The following is a 9,473-nucleotide window of genomic DNA, read 5'->3' as shown; positions in this document are numbered from 1 at the left end:
CTCATTCTTTTATATGGTACATGATAAGTTGTAATATTTTGTTTCAAACTTGATTGCAAAAATGGTGGACCAGAGAAATTGGTTCAAGTGTTTTAAAGGTTTATGTTTTTAATTATTTTTTCTGATCAAACTGCACAAGACAGATCTCAGATGGGCACCGGGCCTGGAGATCTGGACAACCTTTTAACCACTGATCAATAAAATGAGTGCAACACCAAACAACGTGCTTGTTATTGTTTTAATTTTATTAGTCGGCCCCTTTTTAGATAGGAAGGGAATATCAATGTCGTTCTCGGCCGAGTTTAACTTGCTTCATGTCCGATGTAAAATAGATACAATTATTCTGTTTGTTTTTTTAATTAACCATATAGTATGAATTATTCAAATGATTTTTCATTTCCTTACCCTTCCATTGCTTGTTGTATCTGTCCAGCAGTGCATGACGTGTATGTAACTCTCCACCAGCATGTGCCGTATCTGACTGGTCCACCCTGCACGTGCTCGGGTGTACAGATGCCAGAATTAATTCAGTGTGTTAGAAAAATGTTTGTTGTGTATTTACCAGAGCTCATCACATCCTACATATGCAGTCTAATTATTTATCAGCCATCTTGAGATGAGTAATTCTGAGGCAAAAAAACAAACGGGTACAAGTGGTTCCAGGTACTAACATGTTTGTATTTCTTCTATTTTTACATGAATGTTTTTTTTGCAAAAGGCAGAAAAAGAGACCAACGCACTTAAGATTCAGCTTTTTCTCAGCTGCATTTAGCTTTTGAAAAACAAGTATTCCAAAGAGAAAGCACTGTAATTATGCTGTGCAGTAAGATGACACCCAGATGCAAAAAGAAAGCACACACTATGAATAATCAAACAGGGTTTAGTCATTATTGTGTTTTCAAATACACTTCCCAAGATCAGCTCCAGAAAAACAACACATTGCCTGCTCTTTCAATCTTACCATGCCAATGCTTTACATTTCCATCCAAACATGATGGAGGACTGATTTACCACTAATCCACCCCCTGCCCCTAGTAATTTCCTTGAAGGTATTACTTTGAAATTAAATTTTCAGAAGCAGGTGGAGTCCTCCGACTGTCTCCGGGATCGTAGAAATCCCCACACTAACCTGCCCCTCAGGACCAGTAGCCAAACCTGCACCACCACAGGCCTCAGCTGGGCACCAGACAAAGATAGTCTGCAGGAGGGAACCCAAGAGCTCCCAGTCAGTGACCGTGTGTGTGGTCGCTACTCCAGTGCAGAAAAGGGCGCACAGGAAATTGAGCAACTCGAGGAGGTAGGTTTTTTTTGTTCAGTTCATGTTTGTCTTGATTTTTCTTGATATGGCCACATGCGTTTTTATCAACACTCCCACTGCAGATATTCATCAAGTAACCGTTTTTTGTATTTTTCCCAGAAAACCCTATCTGAGAGATGTCAGATAGGGTTGTTGTGACTGTGTTGTGACTGTGAGAAGTGACTGTTCCCTCAGTCATTTTTGTAAATGCATTGCAAGTGAGTTCAGAGTGAGTTATCTGGCTCCAATGACAGACTGTAAAAGCTCCCACTCGTTTCTAATCACCAGGATGGCCAGCTGTCGGAGAGTGATGCCACACCACATCGCTTATGCCACGAGAGAGGTGAAACCCATGAGTGCAGGAAATTTCAGCATCGCCGAGCTCTCACTGCTGGGTCTGGTCTCCATGGAGACCCTGTCCACAATAGAAAGACGTCCTCCATCGCAGGGCACCAGAAATCTTCTCTGGCATCAGAAAAGACCCCTCCTCACGAATCATTCATCTCCCAAGTGCTATTAAGAGTAAGTGCACACACTGTATTTTGCCTTTCATACATGTCAAATTATCTCTGTGAGGTCGCACTAAGCACTGCAGGAACACCTATTGATTGTGGGTATTTGTAGCTAATTCCATGTTTTGATCACTTTCACTGTTGAGTGTTTTTGCTCCACAATTTTGCTCGTACGTGCCAGCTTGTCATCTGTAATGAGACAATGTTGTTAGTTGCAGATTAAGCTGTCTGACCAGAGGGATTGTCTTGGGATCAGTATTGCCGGAGGGAAAGGCTCTCTGCCTTACAAAGACCGTGATGAGGTTTGTCCTGGTGTCCTGGCATAATGTTTACTTGCAGCTTTTAGTGTCTGATCACAAACCTTGATTTTCGTCTATGAAACAAAACGTTGTGTTTGTGTCGGGCTAATATCTGTGTTGCCTTTCAGGGGATTTTTATCTCCCGCGTAACAAAGGGAGGTCCATCCGAAAAGGCAGGAATCCATGTTGGAGACAGGTTACTGGAGGTGCGTCTCTGTTTTTATTATTATTTTCAATATTTCATTTACTGTTGAGTTTACAAAGCACCATGGGAAATATTGTTGACTGGATGATTACCCTACTTATTTACTAAATGAATCGTCAGCTATTTTGATAATCGACTCATTTTGAGGGTCATTTAAAGAGTTTAAACAAGTTTACTGATTTTTCAGCTTCTTAAATGTGAATATTTTCTGGTTTATATGCTCCTTATGACAAAGACATCTTTAAAACTGAATAATTTTGGTTTGTGGGCAAAAACAAGACATTTGACAACATCATTTTAATCGACAGATTAATGGATTAAGAAAATAAAGGTTAGTTGCAGCCCTAATTTATTTTATGCAGCTCTGCAGGACTGACATAAAACTCTTGTTACTTCCTGCTGGTGTTCCCTTTGTGGCCAATGGAGGGCGTCACAAGATCAGCAAGCATGAGGATGTGAAGCCAACGTGAGGCTGACAATGAAAATGTATCTTGAAATTGGTAAAGAGTAAAATAACTCCTTATAATTGCCTGTAATGGGAGCAGGTCAGGCACAGACATGTAAAAGGGGGCAGGGGCTCCGGTTAATAAAGGGCACCCTGTCACAAAAAAAACATGCAGTCTTGTTGATGTTTAAAACGCCTATACCCAAAAAGTTTCCACAAAATGAGTTTAAAAAAACATTTACTGCTGCCACAGGGAAATAAGTCGTATGCAAATGAATTGATGAGAATTCATGCTACGGGCCACAAAAGTTTCAATAAATATCATAAAGTCTCTCAAGTACCTCAAACGGCAAATGTTGACATTGAGCATCCCCTGAGGTCTGGCTGTGTGTCTATGGAGTAGATGGACATTCAGAGACCCCCTGTGTATGTATATGTACGTGCATGTTTTTGAGTGAGACTATGGTGCCACTCGATCCTCCACCTCTGACCCCTGCTCCTACTTTCACTGGCCGCTAAATATAAAATGCGTCCTCCCAGGTCGACGGGCTCAACGTGCAGGGGGCGACCCACCACGAGGCGGTCAGTGCCCTCAGGAATGCTGGGAGCATAATCAAGATGACAGTACTGAGAGAGAGGCTGCTCACCGGGGAGCCTTTTGAGCAAGACGAGCCTTGCGATCCTCTGGACGACGTGACGGGACGACAGCCCTGCAGGGTTCAGAGAAGCGAGCAGCCCAAGATTGAATGTGGAGGAGACTGTTTGATGAAGAGAATTGAGGCGGCTGTTTGCAATGGCAATGGCATCGTAGGTGGTTTATTCAAATCAAAGCATCATTTACTTTGCTTTACCAAAGTGCCTCCAGCCAAGTTTTCAAAATAAATCACAATATAGAAATGCACCCTGACGTAAATCGTATAAATACAGTATATTGGCCTGAATGCACTTCTAAATTTTTGTCTCCTTGTTTTAATTTCAGTCTGATATGAAGAGCGACCTGAACTTTACTCTATCTGAACAGGAGGAAGATGCATCAATAAAAAATGACTCACTTCAAATTGGAAAGCACACAATGACCGTAAGCAAATACCTCATCCCTTATATGATATAGTGCACCCTCTAATGTCGTACACTCACGTCCTCTATAGTGTGATGTTATATAATTTTTTGCACATCATCTACTTAGGATTTATCATTATTCTCCTTCCTAATACTGTCTTTTTTTTCTTTCAATCTCTGGCAATCAGATCCCGCGGATCATCCTCACTCATCCCTCTACATCAGATGAAGATGTAGAGCTCTTGACACAAAGCCTCGGCAGAGAGCCGCTGCATGACTTTTACATTTCTGACAGACACCCCGACTGTTTCGATAGCGCTTTCTACCCACCGTGACCTCCGACTTCAACCATGAAAGACAAGGACTGCTATTATCCACATCTTTGTGCTCAATAAGTGGCTGAAGCATTTTTATTCTGTGATATTTTGGAGAGTTAGTACTTTGGGAATGTATTTTTCACAGTCATTATAAAGCTTTCAGTCTGTTAAAGTTAACTGCTGCTAATAGTATTCGGCGACGTGGGCAATACAAAGACTATTTTTTACAAACCATGGACAGTTGAAGCTTGAGCAGACTCTTCTCCAACATCCAAATGAAATAAATGACATACTTTTACATGCAGTCCATTGATGGATGCTATGCTGGCTACCTCTGTTTCCCATCGTGCTGCTGTAAATCATGGGCTTTGACTATGTGACACCAGCAAAGTCTTTTTATAGTCTCTTCTGAGATAAACTGGTACACGGCTGAGGAGACAGAGCAGCAGGGCGTCCTGAGACTTCATGTGATCAGACACTGTGCACAAATGTTTTCAAGTCAAACCCGTTAAACCTAGACGGTAGCAACCACTAATGTCAGTACTTGCCTTGTGTGATCTCACGGCTTTTTATTATTTTCACAGTAGCTGTTCAGTGTTCACATTCACAATAAAGTACACGTATATTGTTGCAGGAGGCTTTTCTCTTCTTTCAGTACAAGGACAGACAAGCAAACATCTCATATCTTTGTGGACAGTGCACTAGAATACCTGCTTTTGTGACTGTTGTCACCCTCTCTATATCAAACAAGTGTAAAAAAAACAACCCACAATAGTTCAATCACTCAACTGAAGAAAAAAAAACAAAAAAAACATGTCTCTTTGCTGTACATAATCTAAAAGAAATGCTGAACGTTAGAGAAACTGATTAAATAACAGAATGTAAAAGCTTCTTTGCCTCCATTCTTTTTGGAGCTAACTGATAAACTAACCTGGCACGTCAAGGGAAACAACTGCAGGGGAAGTACTCAACTGTATTGATTGTGTTTTTTAAAATCGTGTCGGGTGTAAAGTTGCTTAGATGGCAGCTCATGGGAGGCACAAGAAATGAGCTGTAGGCTGGAGGAGTTTTCTTCTGCCAACTTTTGGTATCTGCACTCTGCAATATTCAATATTGAATCATTACACTCTACTTTACCGACTTAAATTATAATAACCTTTGTTAGCGCCTCACAACGCCTCGCTGTTGTGTTTTTGTTGCAGTCATCAAATGCAGTGCTCGTCCTTGTCCTTGGCCGTGTATAAACTGTGATCACTGTCTGCTGGCTGACGTGTCAATTGTTGAAAAGAACACCCGACGTGTGAAATGGTATTCAGACACAATGAGTGGCAGGTTAGACTCGCATCATGAGCTACGAGGCCTTGTCTGTCTCTGGGGGCGTTCATGTAATGTAGCATTGTAGAAATTTCAGACCACTCGGGAATAAAACTCTGGAGGAATGCAAACATACAGTACCTCTATTATTATCACATATACTGCATGATTATATAGATATGGTCGGAAAGCTTTTGTGGCCAAGGTTGATAAAAAAAAAATCTTCTTTCAAATGACATTTAACTGAAAATGCTAACTAAATATCGACACAGTGCCGCTAAATACCACCTGTCTTCTTATTGTTAAAGATCAGTGTGTAACATTTAGGAGGGTTTGTTGGCAGAGAACTAAATGTACTATTCATAGGTCTGTTTGTATAGCTATATGTATATATATATATATATATATATATATATACACATACTTATATACATATATGTATATATGTAAATATGTATAGTTGCTTTTAAAACATCTGTTTTCCCATAGACTCAGAATGAGCCTTTTATATGTACAGTATGTGCATGACCTTACACTGCTGTGCTTCTACTGCATATGATGCATTTTGTGCTTTTCAGTGGAAACTTAGTATGCAGTCGTAGAAGAATACATCCTTTCTTGTATGGAGTATAGGAGATTAGATGCAGCTAATTCTTACACACTGGACCTTTTTAGGTAAAGGCTAAGTAATTCAGCATAGCTTCTTATTCCATATATTTAAAAACATGTTCATTCTTACACTTTCATACGCACAGTTCAATGAGAAATAAAATAATAGATAATAGCAGGAAAACCAAAGTTTATTAATTTGGGGGAAAATAGATTGAATTCAAGATAGTTTTAACCCGTCCCGTGACTTAGTGGACACCATATTTGAGATGTGATGTGCAGCTTTCTGCAAAACCTACACCTGAATTACATGAATATAAATGTCCGTGTCTCCAGGGATTGACCAGGTACCTGACTGTTACCTATTATTTCGGGGGCATGATGGGAAAACTGTACAGTAAAACTCACCTGACCCAGGGACATACAGTATCCTCAAGGAGAATCTGAAAACAAATTCTCCAACCCATCTGGAATACTATGGCTGACCTGCTGCAAGACGAATAAGAAGAATACAAATACACTTGGTGCAGTGTGGTTTTGTGGCAAGCTGTGTAAATGCCTTTATTTACAGTAGGAACGACAGCTTTGGAACATTTCATACACAGGGCCAACTCAATGTGCGTTATATATATATATATAAAAAAAGAACAGTTAGCTGGAAACATTAAAATCAAAATGGCCAATTTCCTGTGGAGTTAAGGCCATAGTCACAGTCGACTTTTTTGTTGTTGCGGAAAATTCGGTGGAACTCAATTTTGTTTTTTAATAATAATTCGTGCCAGGAGCCGTTTCTCGGACAAGACAAACAGACCAATTGAAAGAGAGAAGAGAGGACTAAAAGATAGCAATAAACTATTTTAGTGCAGCATAAAACAATCATTTGATTCAAAATAATTGAAAGAATGTACAGTGCAGCCAAAGATTGAATATTTAAACTGCTTTAAAAGAGCTCAATCATTAGCATATGGGAGTCTCAGGGTGCTGTATCACCGTCTTTGCTGTTTTTAATTCACTGATCATTAAAATAAAATGGGTAAAGGTAAATGTATTCATGCAGGGATGTTGAAATCCACTCTCTGGCCAATTAGAAAAGTTATCTTTCTTTTTTTACACACACCAATTAGTGATGGTGAGTTTGACCTCTGTATTTAACATCATTTTTAAATACCAGGAGTGAACACACTCAAAAGGAGCACGAGCTGTGGGCAACACTGACAATATCTGCCCCCGGGGAGCGATGGTGGAGTATGAGGTGAATTCTAGGACCTGCATCCACAGAGAATAGTGATTTTCTTTTCTTAATGAAAGGAGAACAGGCCATGTTTTGAATGTGTATTTCTCAATAATGCACAGCGATACACAGGGGTGTATTGACATCTTGAGGATAAGCCGTTTTTGAGCAGTCTTGTCAGGGAAGGAAGGCGCGAGAGTGGCGCATTGAGGTCACTTGTGATGTGCTTTTGTCAAGATGAGAATCTAAGAGCCTTCTGTCCCTCTGTCTGTTTCAAGCCCAGAAACAGAAAGGTAGGATTTAAAAGTCTCTCGGGTCCGGGAGGTTCTAATATAGAGGGGAAGACTGTTCCAGAGTCTGGGGGGCAGCCGTGGCAAAGGCCCTGTCACCTTTAGACTTAAGTCTGGTTTTAGGAACCCCCAGCAACAGTTGGGCAGAGGACCTTATTGGGGCTCTGGTTGGGGTGTGGCGGTGCAGGAGCTCAGAAAGATACCAGCGAGGGCTTTAAAAACAATTAATAGAAGTTTAAAATCAATACAAAAACAAACCGGGAGCCAGTGGAGGGAAAGTAAGACTCGTATGATGTGGTCGCACTTTTTGCCGGAGAGAAAATCGACTAGTTTTAAAAAGTCAGTACAGTAAAAAAAAAAAAACATTATTAATAGACTTCCTTTGCTTTTTTGTTCGTTTTGTCTTTGGTTCTTTGGATGTGGACGTGTTTGTAGCTGGTTATTTCAGAAATTATAATATATACCAAAATTCTGAAGAGGCTGAACAATGTCCAAGTGGAACTCGTAAGAACCTGAAAATATGTGTTTTTGGAGAAGTTTTCCATCCATTTTAATTGGAAAAAAACGTGCAAGAAAATCTGTAATATTTCAACGAGAAAAATACAAGCAATAACATCCTAATTGAGCGGCACATTGTTTGAATGAAGCGTCTGTGTTGAAGTATGTGGAATTAGTTAGTAGAAAAAAAGCTCACACAAATGAAGGCAATGATTCATTCAATTATTTATAGGCTGAATGCTATTGACAAAAATGTGATTTCAAAATGGGAAAACAGGATTAAAGAATAGCAATCGTTCACAGTTTGAAGACTTTAATTATTTGGCTTGTTGCCTCCTGAGGTTTTGATGCCCAAAGGCAAGTAGATATTTACCCTGTTGGGAATTTAGATGTTTTTTTTTCTAATGCCATGTCTCTCATATGTTTATTCCTGAGGGTACGCAACTAAAATAATAAAATAATTGTCATTGTCTCTGTGTATGGCTGCCACGGGCAGATGAAGGGAGAGCGAGTGGGGCTGGAAATAGACAAGAACAGCTGGGACGGCAATGAAGAAAGTAGTGTACTTGCTGGATTAGCGTCCAGGCCAGAGGTCTGTTTTCACTCTCTGATACAGGGACAGAGAGGCTGACGTTGTGACAAACAAGCAAGTAAATGCATTCGTTTCAAAGACACTTTACACTGGAGACATGTTGAGATGTTTCTCTCACCTGTCTCTGATGGATGAGAAGGAGTTTGCATTATCCACAAGCGAAATCTTTATTTTTGTTCATACAGTTATGAAATAAAGATGAAAATCTTTACAGAGGTTCAACATTCCTGTTTTGATTTTTTCATTCATTTTTCCCTTTTCAGTCTTGACTACAACCTGAACACGTCAGGTGACAACGAAGCATTCACCAACATTAAATATAATGAGCGTGATATGGTAATTATCACACTCTTGACAATTGCCTACAGTACATTGTTCCTTTCCGATCAATCAAACTTTATTTTTAGCACCCTTTTTTACCCAAGATACAAAAGAAATCACACAATAAGATGAAGGGATTATGCACATATCACGAGAATTATATATATTTATATATATATATATATATATATATATGTGTGTGTTCTGTTTGAATTTAAACTTAAAATGAGTTGTTCTCCTGCACATTTGTCATATTGTGGCTGTTTATCTATGAAACACATGAGCATTGTTGGAGGAAAAAAAGACTATATTAGGGGAAAAAAAGAATCTAAATGAAGGATTTAGGTCTGTGTTGCTTGTTGTTCCCATGCAGTGTGAACATTGTTACTGGTGCCCCGTAGGCTGACTGCTGTCTGTCGGGCTATTTGTGGATATAATGTGGCTATAAAAGGAATCTGCAGGGTGACACTCACACCGGCACAGC

General features: G+C 39.8%; 1 protein-coding gene across 1 annotated transcript; it reads left to right on the top strand.

Annotated features, from left to right (window-relative positions):
• The first annotated feature begins 314 nt into the window (after positions 1 to 314).
• On the top strand, positions 315 to 4,730 carry LOC131474341 (protein scribble homolog). Its single transcript, XM_058652153.1, has 8 exons — positions 315 to 323; positions 1,076 to 1,297; positions 1,586 to 1,819; positions 2,022 to 2,111; positions 2,237 to 2,314; positions 3,299 to 3,565; positions 3,738 to 3,836; positions 4,006 to 4,730. The coding sequence occupies exons 1-8, from the start codon at positions 315 to 317 to the stop codon at positions 4,150 to 4,152; spliced, it is 1,146 nt and encodes a 381-aa protein (XP_058508136.1). The 3' UTR covers positions 4,153 to 4,730.
• The last annotated feature ends 4,743 nt before the right edge of the window (positions 4,731 to 9,473 follow it).

This window comes from Solea solea, chromosome 15 (genome assembly GCF_958295425.1).
Source record: "Solea solea chromosome 15, fSolSol10.1, whole genome shotgun sequence".
Taxonomy (NCBI): Eukaryota; Metazoa; Chordata; class Actinopteri; order Pleuronectiformes; family Soleidae; genus Solea; species Solea solea.
This window is presented reverse-complemented; position numbering and strand designations above follow the sequence as displayed.